This window comes from Camelina sativa, chromosome 20 (genome assembly GCF_000633955.1).
Source record: "Camelina sativa cultivar DH55 chromosome 20, Cs, whole genome shotgun sequence".
NCBI lineage: Eukaryota > Viridiplantae > Streptophyta > Magnoliopsida > Brassicales > Brassicaceae > Camelina > Camelina sativa.
Genome location: NC_025704.1, coordinates 6,880,803 through 6,900,198, shown reverse-complemented (window position 1 = coordinate 6,900,198; position 19,396 = coordinate 6,880,803). Strand labels below are relative to the sequence as shown.

The following is a 19,396-nucleotide window of genomic DNA, read 5'->3' as shown; positions in this document are numbered from 1 at the left end:
AAAAAGAAGAAGAAAAAATCGAGATGTTACCATGGTTTGAAGCAAGGAGAGAACAATGAGGGCCAAGAGGAAGATAGCTCCGCATGACTTTGCCATTTTCTTAGTTAATCCAAAAGAACCAAACACTCCTCTAGATCGCTCAAACTAGTTTTGGTCTCTTTTTAGTTTGAGGTTTACAAAAGAAGTGTACTGAAGAGGAGCAGTTTTGGTTGAGGACCCTATGATGTTGCATATAAGCTATATATACACACAGTTGCTCGTATCAGTTATTCCCTGTGGCAAGACATATCGTTATTACCGTATTCCTCTAGTTACATTACGCCACGTATTCCTCCAAATCCAATTTTAGTCCTACTTGCTATATTGGTAAACTGTGGTTGGATGGTTTGCACATGGTTTAACAAAGCTTATAGTACTCTAAATATTACTAATATATTACGAATTATTTTGATAAGTTTTATCTCTCTTTTTTTTTTTGTAAAAGACTTTTATGAGAATTTACGAACTTTTAGATATAGTTTAACATTTCATTTTATCAATGAAAACGAAACTAAAAACTTAATTCGTGGCTTCAAATTGGGTGCTTGCTTAATGCTTGGTGGGATTTTAAAAGACGAAACGTTTTTAAACCACAGATATATTATCAGAGTTATAAATGATATAATTGACGTTGTATATTCAACAAAAAAAATAAAAAAATAAGGACGGTGCATTGAAGAAGGAGACGGGAGTTAGATCTGTGACCAACGGTCCCAACTGTAAATTATAATCACAATCTTACTATACTATTACTATTAATTATTTATACCATTGCTTGGTTGACGGATCATGATTAGCTTAGATAAAGTTACAGAATATAGTCAAGATAAATTCATTACTCTAATTCTTTTATGTCTTTTTCTTTTTCTTTTCATAGAAGAAACCAGATCTAGATCCGCTGTTATATTCAGGGTCTATCAGATTGATTGATTTTTATCATCAATCGTTTTTGTTTTTTATGCGTCAATCAAGCAACAAATCTATAGATGAACCAAAAAAACTCGTGGTAGAGTGTATATGAAAGAAAAAAAAGTGCAAGGAGGGAACCTAAAAAACATAGGTAAGTAAGTACTCCACCACTAGGCAAATCAAGTTGGTAAATGAAAGAAAAAAAAATCACGATTAATGAAATGATAAGCAACTTGAAAACACATACTGTATGCAACAAACTAGAAACGTATATATGCGTGCACACATGCATTAATGCGCATACACATCCCAACTTGTATAATTGTCTACTGGTTAAATATCAAAATCTAATAAAGTTTTTTTTTGAGTAAAGGAAAACCAAAAAGAAAAACTAAAAAGTTTGAAAAGGAAAAAAGAAAAAGGGCATGTGCAGCTAGCCAGTTCCACATGCTCTCACCCAATTATTGTTTCTGAGTCGATCTACCCGGAGAAAAGGAGGGAGGGAACAATGGGATATTTTTTGGTTTTGATAGAAAATGTTATCTTCATAAAGTCATTTTTACCCCAGATAATCCTAATAAATATATATAATGAAAAGGAAGTGAATGTGAAAAATTATTTCGCCTTACCAATTGGTGAGAAACAAGACTTTTACGTTTGTTATTGTATAACGTATAGGATTATCGAAATGTGTAAAAAGATAGAGAACTTGTTAGACATGACAATGAACAAGCTTACCTTCTAGGTGATAGTCTAGTTTTGTTTTCAATTATTTTCAGACTTTTTAGAATGTGTTATATAAAAATATAAAAATCGAGCTAAGGATTATGTTTTGTTTACTCTGGTTTAAATTTTGGACTCGATTTATTAGAATTCAACTTAACATCTATAAGTTTGAATTTTGTTTTTGAAGGCCAAACACACCTATTTATGTAGAAGACATTTTTAGCTTACTGATGATGATTCCCCTTATCTATTTTGAAGTAATACTTTATTTTCAAACTTAAAGAGTTGTTAAATAATTGGTGTGACACAAAATTGATTACAAGGGGTTAATATAAGAAACTTGTAGGGTCGGAGTACGGCACGGCAAGGCACGGACCGTAGGACCATTTTAAGAGGAAACATTGAAATATAAAATCAAAAAATTTGTTCATAAGAAGATTTGAAAGCATGTGAGGGATCACATGGATATTGATTAGTTACTGTCCAAAAAAAAGTATATTAGATCATGTCAAGTTGTTCAAACACATGCATAGAGATTTTAGATATAGATTCTTGAAAGAAAATATAACATTTTGTTAATTAATGTTACAAGAAATAAAACATAGTGAGTGATCATCATCATTCTCATTCATGATGTCAACTTTTACTTGTTCACACATTCATACACTAGCAGCCTAAGTTTGTATACAGAGGGCAATTTGAGATTTTTCATGTTTTCATATTTTTTGCTAGATTGGTTTCTTTTCCAAAACCGAAATTTGAAACGTAATCAATTCTTTTGTTGTGTGTGTTTACAATTTTCAGAGAAAACCAAATAATTCGAGACCACTAAACCTCAATTTGTAAATAGTTACAATTTTGATCAAAATTAAAGTGTAGGGGTCATAATGTAAAACAAGTGAAATATGAAGACCCATCTGAGCATATAGTTGAAAACTTGACAAATAGGGTTTTGGAGTAAAAGCCCCTTTCCCCTCCTGCGTCGTTTATCCTAATCGCGCTTCCGTCGCCGTCGTCATCTCCGGTCACGCTTGTCATTGCCGTTTTGAATCGATTTTTTCCTGTAAGTATCTTCCTTTCTCCTTACCACATTCTTCGAGAGCTTTCAATTTCGTCCTGGGTCGGAGAGATCGGCTGATCAGACTCATTTTAGGTTTTGATTAGAAATAGTGAAAAATCTCGGATCTGATCGCGAAATTTGCGGGAAAAAATAGTGTTTTTGATCTGGCTCTTGATTCAGGTTTACGGACGTTGAAGAAATTTAGAGAAATGTAATAGCTTTTGAGGTTGATCACTTGATTTGTTTGTGATAGTGATTACATTTGAAAGAACACAACAACTGTGAAAAGATTTGATGAAATGGGTTTGTATTGTATTGGATTCAACTTGAAATGTTTTGAGTTGCTATTTGTTGCTTGCAGATTTCTGGAAAAAAATGAATTTCTTTAACTCAGCAGCATCCCTATGCAGAAGAGTTAGCTTGAGGGAACTGATCACTGAGGTTCCTGCTTACACTGGCAGTAGCATTTCAGGTATATATTTATTACCTATCAGTCTCCTCTGTATTGTGATCATCTTTGCAGGTTAACTCATTTGTGTTGTTGTTGTTGTTGTTGTGTTGGGATGTTAAAAGATGGTTCTTCAAGTGGGTTGAGTTTGGTCTTGAAGCGTTGGGCTACAAAGAAAACCGCTGGTTCTACAAAGAATGGTCGTGACTCTAATCCCAAGTTTCTCGGTGTTAAGAAATTCGGAGGAGAGGTAAGAACAATCAGGTGAGTATTTTTTCGATTGAAGTATATGATTGTAGAAACTTATGTTTGTATGTGTGTGTGACGTTGCAGAGTGTGATACCGGGAAACATCATAGTTCGTCAACGAGGAACTCGGTTCCATCCTGGTGACTATGTCGGGATCGGTAGGGATCATACTCTGTTTGCATTGAAAGAAGGCCGAGTGAGGTTTGAGAAAAACAAGATAACTGGACGCAAATGGATTCATGTTGATCCAAAAGATGGTCATGTTCTTCACCCTATCTACAGAAACACTGCAGCTGCAAAAACGACTAAGTTGGAGACAACTTCATCGTCTAAGCTGGAGACAGCTTCATCGTCGTGAGAACTCATCGATTTAAAACCAAAGGTGTCTTCATATGATCTCTTGACTAAAAAAAAAGATGATGAGTATCAGAACAGCAACACTCAAGTTTAATAACAATCTGCTGTCTTTGTTTTTGCATTTCAGTCTCTGTGTGGATATTGATGATGTGCCTGTTTTAAGCCATGCATAAGTTCATAAGATTCCAATTCATTCTATTTCCCCGATTTGTTAATCAACCCTGAATATTTTTCATGTGTTTACAAAACAGACAAAATTATCGTTGATAAATTAGTTATCGTCAACTATTTTTTTCAAACTTGATGACAAGACTATTTACAATCTTCTTCACTGATTCTTCTTTGTTGTTTGTTGCTGAATCCTCCTCACCAATTGATTGTATGTGTACATAATATTTCGGCCCATTATAAACCCATAAGGTAACTGGCCAACGTATTGAGCCTCAGGCTTTGCTCTGTGTCGTTTTCAGAGTTCAGACTTTTTTATACTTTCAGTTTCAGTCAATCCCAAAAATAAAAATTACTAGTATGTCATCAATATTGTAAATTAAGTAAATTTACAATATACATTTTGAATAGTTAAATTAACTATAACATATTATTGTCTAACAAATACAAAACAAATTGAATGCTATTAGATACGTTAAACTTGAATTTTAGTGATTAAGGCTCTTGCAGAAGTTTCGAGTTGACTGAACTCATGGTTTTGTCAGGTCGAGCGTTACGTGTAAAGGTTTCTAGGACCAGGGTATGTCATCAATATTGTAAATTAGTAAATTTACAATATACATTTTGAATAGTTAAATTAACTATTATATATTATTGTCTAAAAAATACAAAACAAATTAAATGCTATTAGATGCGTTAAATTTGAATTTCAGTGATTAAGCCTTTTGCAGAAGTTTCGAGTTGACTGAACTCATGGTTTTGTCAGGTCGCACGTTACGTGTAAAGGTTTCTAGGACTAATGTTAAGTGAGATATTCAGTTTTTTTATCCTTTTAGAGCATCCCCAATGGGAGAACGTGTTCACCGTTGCTCAAAAAAAATTAATATTTTAATATATAACTAATAAGAAACTGACATGTAAAGAAAGGTTGAGAAACGTTTCTAGCCTAAATACTTTGCGCAACGTTCTCTTTCTTTCTGTCTCCTTTTTATATTTTTTATTAGTTTTCAATAAGAGAATTTGGGGAAACAACGACCAGTAATGATGGTGTTAGTATCTTATTTTGTGTTGGAATTTCTGCTAGGTTTCCTCTTTCTATTACTAGTTCTTTGATAGTTTGATCCGGTTCTTTCGAGCCTGCTAGGATCGTTCAAAGACTTAGTTATCTGTTTTGGCTATCGCTTTCCTGGGTTTAAAGTCTTAATAGCTTGGATCACTTGGTGGCCTTTCTCTTAATGTTGTCTTAACAGTTTGGTTTAGGTCATTAGGTGTTGTGGTTTTTCCTTGGCTGTTGTAAACTTTTCTTTCTATAAGATCCTTTTTATGTTAATCAAAATCTTTGAGTTGATAAAAAAAAACAAAAAGAAAACTTGAAATTAGAATCAGTATGTTTATTTGATCGTGTTGAAAAATTTCAGTAAAACCAGCTTTCTTTTTTTGGCATAGTGTGGAGCCAACTTGAATTAGTCATTAAAACAGTTTCCTCAAATTCTTCTCAAGTTGTCGTGCAGTGCACATTAATAATTTTTTTTTTTGAATTATTTTTCAATTTTCTTTTTACACATTCAATTTTCCCGAAACAAAACAATGAAACTAAAACTTATTTCGTTTGCCACCAAAAAGAAAGAAAGAAGAAGAAGATGTCACTGGTTTCTTCTTTTCACAAATCTAGAGAACAGTCCAAATTAATGCCTACTAACTACCCATACGTTCATCGTATATGATACATGGTTCTTCCAATCGCATTAGCAATGTAGCATAGTAAGATATGTGTGTGGTATATCAAACTACACGCACTAACATATAATGATATATAGAGTATATAGTAAAAAGATTTACAGATAGATCAATAATAGCGTCAGAAATATTATATCATGAAAAAAAAAACTAAACATTATCCGTGTTATGGGCATAAAGCTTATTTAATGTTGGTTTGCCTAGTTCTTCTTCCTTATAACTAGTATTTAAAAAAAAACAATAAATGAGTGTATATTATTTCGTTGTCTATGAAATCAATAGATTCCGTGGTGATGTAATAAGAAAGACCAGTATAATCAAAATGCTTGAAACGTTGATATGGTGGTTCCCTTTTTTTTGTTCTTGTAAGTCTAAAGTCGTGCAACTCGTTAATATATACCGACATTAATTAAGTAATAATACTGTATAGTATAGTTCAATTCAATGTATTCGCGAAGAAGAGAATCGTCTTCGATAGTAAACGAACCATGTTCGATTAGGCAGCGCCATGTTGCAAGATATGGACGCGTGCTAGCTGTCTAGTGTTAAGACAACTTCAAATTAGTCAAAGTAAAGGAGTTGTCCTATGAATTATTAGTAGTTCTCTTATTCAGTAATCCGCATATAAATCTTCGATTGTTCTAGGCTTGTAGGTTTCTCTTAGATGAAAGACTTTTCAATAGTAGTAGTACTATGACTTAAGACGTTTGGGGTAAACGGCATCATTTCTTTACTACTGTTCGTGTCAGCTTTCTTTTTATGGTTGTGCTCCTTTTATTTAGGCCACTTTTAACCGTCCGTCAACATGAATGAGTCAATTAGACATTTTTAGTTAAATGGAATGGAGTAATCTTGATAAGTACATGAATTAGGCAAACAAGTTTTTTTTGTTGTTGTAAATATTCGCTATTAGGGTAAACTTTAAGATTTTAATTCGCTTTTTGGATAGTGTTTTTCTACAAAAGATTGAAATAAACTGGTGTACCTTATAAGGGAAGGTTAAGATTTTAAACGTTTTGAATTTAACAACACTAACATTTTGTTTGACAGCATTGAATCAACTACACAACATCAACCTCTCAATTTTATGCTTAATTGTCACACCACCAATATTAAAAAAAAAAAAAAAACGAGATTTGCTTAAATAATGAACAATGATGATAACTGGATATTGCAAGAAAAAGATTAATAATTTGATATAAATTTTGAGTAAATAATTAATTAGTCGTCAACGTCATGGAGATACAAATTTAGCAAAAAGAAAAAGACATGACTCACATTAGATGCTGTTCTATGAACTCTATTTATTAGCCTATATTTATTACACTTATCTTTTTTATTATTAACCCTAGGCTGGGGTCAACAAACCATGGTTAAAAAACAAAAACAAATCTCCCAAGCAAAAAAAGAAAAACAAAAAACCCCATAATGATGATGAATCTCAACCACACAACTTGGATTTCTCATTATCAACAGTCTTTAACTTCTCATCTCTTTCTTCTTCCATGAGGGTTGAAGTAGTAGTTAGGAATACATATTTTTAAACTCCTCCTTTCTCTAATCTTATATATCTTTCCATTCAATTCAAAAAAAAAAAGAATCTTATATCTTTCCAAATACATAAACCCATGTCCCAAATTTCCCATTAAATAACAATTTAGTTTAGTGCAATCTTTTTTCTTATCTTCTCCCATCTCTTTACAAAAACTCATACTAATACTTTCTTTTATACCTCTCTATTTGTATCCAATAATCAAAACCCATCCCAAATTCTTAAGGTCACTAAACAATTCTTGTTTTTTTTTTTTTTTGATAAAGCTAAATGTTTTGAGTCGTCCTCAGTGATGGATGTGATAGCAACTACAACAACTATTGTATCCGACTTGGATTCAAGGCAACCCGAAATCGAAGCTCCGATCCGGATCCAGCCCGCGAAGCCTATTTCTTTCTCCAACGGCAAACGCTGCCACCACAATCATCTTGCGTCCGAAGCGGCTGCGGTTGCGACAACTTACAAAGAATGCCTAAAGAACCACGCCGCAAGAATCGGAGGTCACGCTTTAGACGGATGCGGCGAGTTTATGCCGTCTCCGGCTTATAACTCCAACGACCCGACTACACTAACGTGCGCCGCTTGTGGTTGCCACCGTAACTTCCACCGCCGAGAAGACGATCCGTTATCCGCTTCTGCCGTCGTTCCGGCGATAGAGTTTCGTCCTCACAACCGTCACCAGCTACCTCCTCCGCCTCCTCCTCATCCGGTGGGGATTCGTAGTCCTGACGACGATGATTCAGCTTCTCCGCCGCCGATCTCGTCCTCTTACATGCTCCTTGCACTCTCCGGAGGAGGAGGAGGAGGAGCTAACTCGGCGGGTCCAATGTCTAGGAAACGTTTTAGGACGAAGTTTAGTCAGTATCAGAAGGAGAAGATGTTCGAGTTCGCTGAGAGAGTTGGGTGGAGGATGCCGAGAGCTGATGACGTGGCGGTTAAGGAGCTTTGTCGGGAGATTGGTGTTGATAAAAGCGTTTTCAAAGTGTGGATGCATAACAACAAGATTTCAGGACGCGGCGGAGCTAAAAGAGCTAACGGCGGAGTAGTAAGTGGAGGAGATAGTCGTGAGAGTGTTGTTCCGACGAATGGGTCGTTTTCTTCGACGTGAGGAAGAGAATTGAAAACGTTTGAAAAAGCGTCGTCGTTTTAGTGGCTAATTCTTTTTTCTTTTCTCGGTTATGATTTTTTTTTTTATAATAATAATGTTAGTCAACTGGTCAAGTCTATTTTATATTCCTTCTTTTGTTTTGTAACTGCTGTTAGTAGTTTNCCGCTTGTGGTTGCCACCGTAACTTCCACCGCCGAGAAGACGATCCGTTATCCGCTTCTGCCGTCGTTCCGGCGATAGAGTTTCGTCCTCACAACCGTCACCAGCTTCCTCCTCCGCCACCTCCTCCTCATCCGGTGGGGATTCGTAGTCCTGACGACGATGATTCAGCTTCTCCGCCGCCGATCTCGTCCTCTTACATGCTCCTTGCACTCTCCGGAGGAGGAGGAGGAGGAGCTAACTCGGCGGGTCCAATGTCTAGGAAACGTTTTAGGACAAAGTTTAGTCAGTATCAGAAGGAGAAGATGTTCGAGTTCGCTGAGAGAGTTGGGTGGAGGATGCCTAGAGCTGATGACGTGGCGGTTAAGGAGCTTTGTCGGGAGATTGGTGTTGATAAAAGCGTTTTCAAAGTGTGGATGCATAACAACAAGATTTCAGGACGCGGCGGAGCTAAAAGAGCTAACGGCGGAGTAGTAAGTGGAGGAGATAGTCGTGAGAGTGTTGTTCCGACGAATGGGTCGTTTTCTTCGACGTGAGGAAGAGAATTGAAAACGTTTGAAAAAGCGTCGTCGTTTTAGTGGCTAATTCTTTTTTCTTTTCTCGGTTATGATTTTTTTTTTTATAATAATAATGTTAGTCAACTGGTCAAGTCTATTTTATATTCCTTCTTTTGTTTTGTAACTGCTGTTAGTAGTTTAAGGGAGGTGATTTGAGTAGCTTCAGACCAAATGCAAGAAGAGAGATAAAAAGAGTAACCTCCTAAAATTTAATGACAAAGTGAACTAATCCAATTGTTTTCTGAATTCCTATACCAAATTTACTTTACATGGTTATTTCGGGTTTATTCTATACAAAGTGCAAAACAAATTGTTGAATTTATGTGATACGAGTACTCAAAAACTAAATTGTATATTCTCGATGCTAATAGTCATCTACTGTGTGTTAGATTAGATACTAAGCTACATTTGTTCAATATGATTAGGAGGACTGGGTAAAGATTAGACACTACGTTAGGTTAATATGATTAGAGAGACCACTCACTTTAAAATATTCTTGCTGTTCTATCAAGGCAAGACTGGTAAAACATCTCAAAATCCTTGCAATTATTAGTTTTTATGATATGTAGATCTAAATGTCAAAAAGAAATCGTTAATTTGGTGACAGAGAAAAAAAAGGAATAAAAATCGGAGCCCAAGCCCAAAAACATTATAAACTAATTAAATCGGGCCAACAAATAATAAAGCCTTAAGTTATAAAGGCCCAACAAAGAAAGTGAGAGTGTAGCGTTAGGGTTTTAAGAAATCCTATAAAACGCCTCATTCGTCTCCTTCATTGCTCTCTGCGTGCCCTAGTTATTCAGATCGCCGATTTTTGCAGTAAGGAGACGAAGATATGGTGCACGTTTGCTACTACCGCAACTGTAAGCTTTCTTCTTCGTTCCTTTTTCCTCTAGATTACTACTCTCATTTCCGATTCGTTCTCCGCAGTCATCAAACTTACCTGTTAGATTAGGGATTATCTAAGGTTTTTGATCCCACGCCCTGTGTAGTGTTGTTATATAGATATGTGAATCTGAGCTGTTGATTCTGTATATTCATTTCGTGTACTGAATCAATCTCTGATATAAAGCTTTGGAGATCTAACCTTGTTGCTGGTTTGATTGTGTGTTGTTTTTGGTTGAATAGATGGAAAGACCTTCAAGGGACCACGTCGTCCTTACGAGAAGGAGCGTCTTGACTCTGAATTGAAGCTTGTTGGTGAGTATGGTCTCCGTAACAAGCGTGAGCTCTGGAGAGTGCAGTACGCTCTTAGCCGTATCCGTAATGCTGCTAGGGATCTTCTTACCCTTGATGAGAAGAATCCAAAGAGGATCTTCGAAGGTGAGGCTCTTTTGCGTAGGATGAACCGTTATGGTCTTCTTGATGAGAGCCAGAACAAGCTCGATTACGTCTTGGCCTTGACTGTGGAGAACTTTCTTGAACGTCGTCTTCAGACTATTGTGTTCAAGTCTGGTATGGCTAAGTCTATCCATCACTCTCGTGTCTTGATCAGGCAGAGGCATATCAGGTATTTGGCTTCTTCTACTCATTTCATTTGTACTTGTTATCTTTGTCCTGTCAAATGGATCTGAATTGAGACTGATGACTTGTTTTGAAATGATTTTATAATAGTCTGGATTGGTTTATGAAGTTGTACACGATGAATGATCTTCTCACAATTTGCTCTTGTTTGGCTGGTTAAACCAGATTGTCTTTGCTTATAATGTCTTGTTTTGATTCTTGGCATATATGTTGATTGATTACTCATCCTGGTTTTGTTTCTTTACTGTTGTTCTAGGGTTGGAAAGCAATTGGTGAACATTCCATCATTCATGGTGAGACTTGATTCACAGAAGCACATCGACTTTGCTCTGACCAGTCCCTTCGGTGGTGGCCGTCCAGGAAGAGTGAAGAGAAGGAACGAGAAGTCTGCATCCAAGAAAGCCTCTGGTGGTGACGCTGACGGTGATGATGAAGAGTAAATCTGAAAGTCGTGCCGTTTTAGCTATGAAGCAATCTGCTTTTTGATCTTTTGTAGTATCCAAGACTTTGTTGTTCGTTTTTCAGAGGATTGTTTTATGGTTTCGTTTTATTTTACTCGCAGAGATTGCTGAACCTTTGGGTTATCTATTTCTCACAATTTATCCTTAAAAGTTTTGTCTACTTGCTTAACCTATATTTACATTGACGCTTTTGAAAGCCATCTCTAGATTGAGCACAAAAATAGATTGGTCATCTTGATCAAAGATTTGCATAGAATAGTGATCCATCAACTCTAGCCAGGCTTATAATTTTGGGCCATTAGCTCTGAATTTTTAGTATTTCCTTTAAGCCTTTTTGCATTGACTCTATATTCTTTAAGTCGATTTTAAATTTTTTTAAAATTTTTTTAGTGATATCACCGTCAGTGATTATACAATTTTAGTGAGATATCACACTAACATTTGTTACCCAACACTCGGTATCATACTAACACACGTGTTACATGCGTGCTACGTGGAAACCATCTTGCCATCGTAATAAAAACAGTTTTACAATACAATTTTGTTTATACATAAAAGATTCAAGCAACGGTCGGCTGTTCCGACACGTAAATGAAGAAAAATACTAGTATGGTTATTAATATTCATTAATCCCTCAATGAGAGACATAAGACAACCAAATCAATCCCATTTTCACACGTATACTTTGAAAGTTTGAAATCGACTTTTACATTATGATTTTTTTATTTTCCTTCTGGTTCTACATTACTATGGCTTGATTTTGAAAATCTGCCCGATGGAGATGTGAATCTTCTAATTTTTATAACATTTTATATCACCAATCATTCGACCATCATAATTCCATTATTGTTTAAATAAGAAAACTATAGTTTTATATTAGTTACATCTCCACGGAAAAAGATTGAAAGGTTATAGTATAAATATGTTTGAGTAGACGTTTGGTCGGGTATAAAACCTTTTCAAATGCTTAAAGTGGATTTCAAAATTTTCTCTGTTTTGACTCCCCATCTACGCAAAGAACAAAATAGTTCAATTTGACTACAATTAATAGAAGTTCATGTGTAACACACTTGTTGTCAAAAAAAATCTAAAAAACATAACTAAAATCAACGAAATAATATAATACACTACAACAAATATCTGATATGACTAAATAAAATATCCCAAAAACATTAGAAATAATTATAACCTCTATACCTGTACAACATAACATGGAGTCATGGATCTTTGATAATGTTGTTGTATATCAATGTAAAAACAAAAAACAAAATCTAAATTCAGATTTTTTTTTTGTTTTGGTGGGGATGACGTGGCAATAATCCTTTGGAAGTTTTACTGAAAAAGATGCCGAACAAAAACGGCGCCGGATTTGGTCGTTTTCCAGATCCGATATCCTCTTCTTCCACACGTCTCATCATCTCACACCGGTCAAACAACAACAAACACACACACACAGAGATAAAACCGTTCCACGTGGCGAAATATCCATGGCTATTAATCTTTCAAGTGACGTCATCATCACCGACACGTCAAACAGTAACCGTTTCGGTTTAACTAAAGCAGATCTCTGTGTCTTGTCTGTGCCACTGTATATATAAATATAAAGAGCTCCGTTTCACATGTCTCTCACACTTCACATTAAAAAAAATTTCAAAATTTCGAATTTCGAATTTCTTGTTCTTCACAAATCTCTCTCTTTATAAACGCTGATGATGATGAGAGGAGGAGGAGGAGGAGGAGGAGAAGGTGAATCGTGGTCTGAGATGGAGGCGATGATAGCTAAGAAGATGGTTGAGGAGGAGGTTGAAACAGAGAGCAGTGGTTCGTCGGAAGCTGAGACAGAGTCTCCTAGATCGGTGGGACGTTGGATCACGGCTAAGGAGAGAGTTGTTCATAGCCAGGTTTTGAAGATCAGGGAAGAGGATCTCTACGTTCTCCTCGAAGACAAAGTGATGATGATCAATCCAGTGGAGGATCATCGACGATTTATACGTCCACGTCGTTTTAATCTGTTACTGATCACTCGGCAAAACCTGCCTTGTTCGCCTCTTAGCGGTAAAGTGAGATCTTCCTAGATCAAAGGTACGTCTCCATCGATTCGTACGTGTATCTGTTTATGTATTGAGCTTAGTTTTTTTTTTTGTGGTTTTGATCTTCTTGTTTTTTTTTTTTTGTGTTGTGCAGGCGATACTCATCCTCTGCGTTTACTGTTTTACTTTCTCTGTTTCGTTATGTTTTCTGGAAGATCCTTTAAGAGAGTGTCTTTTTTTTTTTTTTGTTTCTTTTTAATCTGGTCATCAAATGTCATGTGTATATAAAACCGTGAATGTATATATGAATGAGCTCCGATCCATGAGACTTTATGCTCTTATCACTTTTGTTTTAACATATGAATCCCTTTATCAAACTATATAACACATACATAGACTATGTGACTCGACTACTAGAGTATAGAGGTTATCAGGTTTAAGAAATAAACAAATCCAAAATCAATGCCCCGTCCTAATATGTAGATGTTTTAATATTCAAACATAAAATATTTAATAGGTAGACATTGAAGATAAGTTCGACTAATTTTGAAAGCTATTTCACTGGCCAAATATATTCATAATCCTAATAAATGTTGAAACTTTTTAGCTCATTGTTTACCACTACTTTAGTATAATGAAACAACGTTCATTACAAAACCACACAAATCTATATACAGAGTTTAGATTAGGCAAGCCAACAAACAAAATATTACAAATCTTATATATGAGATTAAAGCAAACTATATATTTATGATCTAATCATATTTTTTGGTGTAACGATTTTGGATTTTGTTGTCACTAGCCATTTATATCATGTAAATAATGTCAAATTACAGAGGGAAATAACCTCTAAAGATGGCAGAAACAAAACTCGACAAATTAAAAGAGTTCGAGACTCTTAATATTGCTCCATAAATAATGGCAGACTTTTCAACAATATGTTTAATTCACATATTATTTATTTAGGAAAAAAAAAAACACCAGTAATATAACAACACAATCTCACAAAAACACATCTGTGACTTTATTTGTTAACCATTCTGCAATTCTTGCGAATTTGGCCAGCCTTACCTGTTAAAACCCCAATCCGACCCATCTTTACCATAGAGACACCAAAGTCTTTAAAGAAAGTAGACCTATCACTTTTCATTTGGTTGAGAAGATAAGACTTTGTTTTTTGATTGTCTAAAAGAGCTGCATCGGATTGAAACAGGCCTCTCCTTTGAGACACAAGCTTGAAGTAGCTTTCATCGAACGTTTTAAAGCTTCCTGGATCCATTTCTAAAGCCGTCGTCGTATCCGTTGGCTTGCATATTTTTCTGAGGCTGGCCGCGTATTCCGTGTCTAAGCTTGGATCACTATCTCCTTTTCCTGTGAAATTGTAGAGCCGGTTTGTGATTTGAGGACAGTGTCCGTTCCCAATTGTGTGCCCACCTATATCAGAATGTAAAATATATACAAATAAGTTGAGAATGATCTTTATTTTTATTATGTTATTATCCTAAGCCAATACTAAGATTAATCTACGAAATTAATATGTAGAAGAACAGAGTATTTCAAAATCTGATATTTCAAGCAAGTATGATCTTTTTCAATGTCAAAATTTTTCCCTGGAGACTGCTTTTTCTAATTTTCAGGTCAATCCTATCAGATGTCAGACAAAACCAATACCAAGAGCAATATGTATTGTTCTTTGTTAATGAGTTTTAATCTGATATTCTTGTTTGTTCAAAGAACACTGCACTTTAATTATTTTAATGCGCCAAGTATAATTTATGATTTTTCTGGTTTTATGACATATATACCTGAAAGCACAACGAGGTCTTTTTTGTTGAGGCCTTTGGAATTGAATTGGGTGATAAGGCTACTGATATTATTAAATGGTGATGGTAGGTTTGATAGGGCCTCATTGATGTTTGTAACCAGACCATCTCTTCTTCCTGTTTCAACCTCCCACGACGGTCCATTGAGCTGAATATATATTGGTTTGTGTACCATAAAATATATAATGTAAAAAATCCAACATATCATATATAATTAGATTGTATGAATTATATTTTCTTTATGATCAGTCAGAAAAGCTCAAACCTAAACCTGAACTAGCTACTAGTCTCTTGAGAAATTAAGTCAAGTGCATTTTGTAGCATTTTTTTTAATTTTAAAGACGAGTTATGTAGTCTATACTCTACAATCGCCATGTAAAAAATGTCAATAAGCAAATAAGGATCGAGTAATAAAGATGCCGTGAGCTTGACGAAATATTAAATAACTATCACTTGATACTAAAACTTTATACTTACCGCAACCATCGCATCCCTAGCGACAAGAGCCAATACATCAGAGCAGGAAACAATGCCCGGACACTCCTTTTCTAGAGCTGCCTTGGCATCGTCTATGATCTCAAACCCTCGAAGGAAGAGGTTAGGAATTGCGTTTTTCTCATCTTTTTTGTTCTTTAGATCTAGCAAGACCGAGCCCTCGCACCCCTAAAACAACATGATTCAATCTTAACTAAATGGATTAAGTGCCCAAAAAAAAAGAAAAGGAGCTCCAAGTGTTAGATCGTCAAGAAAGAACATTATATTACCCGAACGAAGCAATCGTGGAAGAACATTCTTAGCAAAGGAGCTCCAAGTGTTAGATCCTTCTTCATTGCCTCGAAGATAGACTTCTTGACAATAAGCTCGGCTTTCGGGCATAACTTGTCGTAGAACCCAACTTTCAATCCTTGAGCATTGGTTGGAGCAAATGAAGAGAGCAAGCACGATAGTACTTGAAGAAAGACGAAACAAGAGATAGTCATCTTCAAAGCAGCCATATTGTTATGAGCTTCTTTTTTTGATCGATGCTTGATGCTAACTAATTGACATAAAGATTGGTGTTGTTATTTATACTAAAGTACTGTAATAGTTAATGTCACGGAAATTATAAGTACTATAGTTAGTATAAAATAAAAATGTTCGTGGTTACAGAATTGACTTTTAAAGAGCAAGATGTGGAATGTTTTGTAATTTTGTTGAATTATATATAATTGTTTGTGGAGAATAATTATAATTTCTTTATGGCTCTTATCGGCTTGCTTGATGTATATATATTACTATTTCCACCAGAAAAAGGCTGCCAAATAATTTTAAACAAGGAAAAATAAAAACCATGCAGAAACTTAAAGTTTTTTTAACTAGGTAATGTTCAGATATCTTCGTCAATTAGGCATTTAAATGTATATAAAAAAAAATAACTAAGTAATGGTAATTTGTCAATAACTAGCTACTAACTTGAAACTGACATGTAAACCACAAGAAAAACTACAATATTATTGTACGTTTTGTAACATTTAAAATGTTAACACAAGCCGTTCATATCTAGTCTATTTAACACGTAGACAAAATATGTGGTAGGTAGGAGAATTAACAATTAACAATCCCCTTTTTAATAAAAGGAAAGTACACAACATTGTTTTGGTAGACTTTATAATTTTAATATATGGTTACAAATAGATTATATATAAGTTATAGATTAATCCATATATTAATTGGTTACAAGTTGATATTTCATATATTAATGGTAACACATAAAAGGGAAGTATAGTGAATCCCCTTTTAGTAAAAGAGAAGTACATAACATTATTTTAATTGTTTACAAATAGGTTACAAATAAATGGTTACAAATAGGTTATAGATTAATTCATATATTAATTGGTTACAAATTGATAGTTCATATATTAATGGTAACAAATAAAACTTTAATTGTAACCGAAAATTTTAAACTGGTTATTCTAAATTGATATTTCATGGATATTCCAAACTTTATGTTCGGAAGATTACGTTGTTTCCAAAGATTTACAATCACAATATTACCAATTATTTTCCTGAGATTTTATTGATAAACCACAACGTTAACCAAATTACTTAAGAGGATAAAATATACTCTCAATCATAAAAAGAAAGTACACAATTTTTTTTTATAATAAAACGGAAGTACACAATTTTTTTTGTAGAATCGATAATTTTTATAAGTTGGTTACAAAATAGATAATATATTAAATATAGGTTGGTTACAAAATAAATGTAATAGATGAAATCCGTAGCTATATGAAATTACAAATACACTAAAGAATATCTCAAAGAATCCTCTTAAAGATAATATTACAATGATTTATACAATTTCCAAAAAATATTATGATTATTCCATATATTGTTACACCAAATATAGTGTTAGGCATAAAAATATACTGTTAGGCGTAAAAAGAAATAAAAACTTTGCAATTAATCACACTTAATCGTGATTTCCGAGATTTTATTGTGGATTTCAAAATAAAATCTGATCTAACACCCTTTCAAGCTTTTAATATAAATCAATGTCTTTAAATAACAACATTTATCTTTAATTTGGTTTGATTTTAAAATTTTACCAAAATAAAATATTTTAATTTGAGACTAACAACCCGGTCTGACTCACCGGTTCAACCACCGGTTTATGGGTTTTTAGCGGTTTTTTCTGGTTTTTTGAGGGTTTTATTTGTTAGGTTTTAAGAGGTTACCCTGACCAGAATACCTATCGGGTTGTGGTTGGATCAAACCGACCGGCCGGTCCGGTCCTGGTTAAAGAACAATGATAAAAATCATTCAGATCTCGATTCACCAAAATACATCTCTCATATTCATACAAAATAAAAATAAAAATAATAACAATCGTTTCTCAGTTTACAATACTAAACCGTCTTATAAATTATATTTTATTTTGAAATTATAATACAAATAAAAAGAATTTCAACTCGTGCTCTAACACGGGTCCAAATCTAGTACTGCTTGTGATATTGGACTTCTAAACTGACAAAGATACAATGATATGGTAGTAGGAGAAAATAATACATCTTAAGATTTGTTTATCATAATTATTTATTATCCTTTTGACTGTATCGTACAAACGCTGGACTGAAACTACAAAACAGTTTCATATTTGCACTTGATCACATCAATTATTCTCTTGTCGTTTTATATTTGGACTTGATCACATCAATTATTTTGCCCTCGTAAGCCCGTAACAATGTGCATGTTCATCCAGTTCCAGTCACATTCATGTGATTGTAACATTTCAACGTATACGTAATGCATGGTGTGCGTTGGGGGGAGGTGGACTTAGGACCGTGCTCTACTGCTTCACTCAATCAAACAAGAAGAACTCGCTTACGACATTATATTATATAGAAAGTTAAGGAGGAAATGTTTTTGTTAACGTTGTTAACGCAGATACAAGTTATTAAAAGAAAGTACGTAGTAGAACGTATGCATATATAAAAATTAAAAACCCTAAATGTTTAAGTACAAGGTCTAGTTATCAACTGAGTAATGGCTCTTTAGTTACAATATTTACAAATGTTTATTAATTACCGGTAACAGTGTTAATGTAAGTTGTTCTTTTGTTCATGTTCTCAAATAATGTGCACCAGTATATATTATAATACACCCAAAGGTTGTTAATCATTTCTTTGCATATCACGTTTCTTATATAAAATTATCATTCATATATACTTTGTTTTTTTGTTTTAGCTTGTTAGCGACATGCATTATGTTAGTTCGATTCAGACACCCACACAACAACTATCAACTAGGTAGTAACCCGTGCTACAGCACGGCACAAAATATTTTCATATAAATGACTAAAAAATATATTAATCCGAGTGCTACAGCACATGTATAAATTAAAAAATTAAACCTAATCATGTTTAATTTGTAATGAAAAACGTCCTGTCACATCCCCTTACATCCCAACCCATCCCATCTCATCCTGTCTCATCTCATCTAGTCTCGTCTCGTATTCATCAGAATTTTTTGTCTTACGTTCGTTATCTTGTATATAAAATATTTAGACAGTTTTTACAAAAAGAGATTGGGTAAGTTTTATAGACGGAATACCAGAGTTCTCTGTTGAATATTTTTTTATTATTTTAGTTGAAATTAAAAATTATAATTTTCAAAAATTATATTTAGATGGAATACCAAAGTTCCCCGTTTCAGTTTACGTATACTATTTCTTAATAAATACCATAAATAAATTGGGTTTTTTCAAAATTTAATTATTGTTTCTTAAAGTATATGTACTTAATTAGTAAATTAAATTACATAAAAAATACTGGTAAAACATATATTCGGTCAAATAATAAACCATTTTAGGTCGTAAAATTTTAATTGTATAATATCAATATTTCCATAAAAATTAGGTTTCCATACTTTTACGGTGTTTTGTCAATATTTTGGTGTATATATAGAACAGTGCAACTCGTACTGAAAGTAAACATGATCTTCATCAACTG

General features: G+C 34.1%; 4 protein-coding genes and 1 long non-coding RNA gene across 5 annotated transcripts; 4 read left to right on the top strand and 1 right to left on the bottom strand.

Moving 5' to 3' along the window:
• Positions 2,627-4,002, top strand: LOC104769764 (50S ribosomal protein L27-like). The gene is made up of 4 exons (XM_010494046.2): positions 2,627-2,737; positions 3,096-3,206; positions 3,308-3,432; positions 3,516-4,002. The coding sequence occupies exons 2-4, from the start codon at positions 3,110-3,112 to the stop codon at positions 3,786-3,788; spliced, it is 495 nt and encodes a 164-aa protein (XP_010492348.1). The 5' UTR covers positions 2,627-2,737; positions 3,096-3,109; the 3' UTR covers positions 3,789-4,002.
• LOC104769763 (zinc-finger homeodomain protein 8) lies at positions 7,160-9,302 on the top strand. The gene is made up of 2 exons (XM_010494045.2): positions 7,160-7,831; positions 8,524-9,302. The coding sequence occupies exons 1-2, from the start codon at positions 7,537-7,539 to the stop codon at positions 9,045-9,047; spliced, it is 819 nt and encodes a 272-aa protein (XP_010492347.1). The 5' UTR covers positions 7,160-7,536; the 3' UTR covers positions 9,048-9,302.
• On the top strand, positions 9,820-11,228 carry LOC104769762 (40S ribosomal protein S9-1). Its single transcript, XM_010494044.2, has 3 exons — positions 9,820-9,931; positions 10,197-10,578; positions 10,849-11,228. The coding sequence occupies exons 1-3, from the start codon at positions 9,904-9,906 to the stop codon at positions 11,030-11,032; spliced, it is 594 nt and encodes a 197-aa protein (XP_010492346.1). The 5' UTR covers positions 9,820-9,903; the 3' UTR covers positions 11,033-11,228.
• LOC104769761 lies at positions 12,657-13,439 on the top strand. Its single transcript, XR_764433.2, has 2 exons — positions 12,657-13,135; positions 13,238-13,439. It is a non-coding gene; the product is annotated as an uncharacterized LOC104769761 (long non-coding RNA).
• On the bottom strand, positions 13,961-16,023 carry LOC104769759 (peroxidase 56). Its single transcript, XM_010494043.2, has 4 exons — positions 15,671-16,023; positions 15,384-15,569; positions 14,889-15,054; positions 13,961-14,517 (listed from the first exon to the last, which is right to left on the bottom strand). The coding sequence occupies exons 1-4, from the start codon at positions 15,899-15,901 to the stop codon at positions 14,108-14,110; spliced, it is 993 nt and encodes a 330-aa protein (XP_010492345.1). The 5' UTR covers positions 15,902-16,023; the 3' UTR covers positions 13,961-14,107.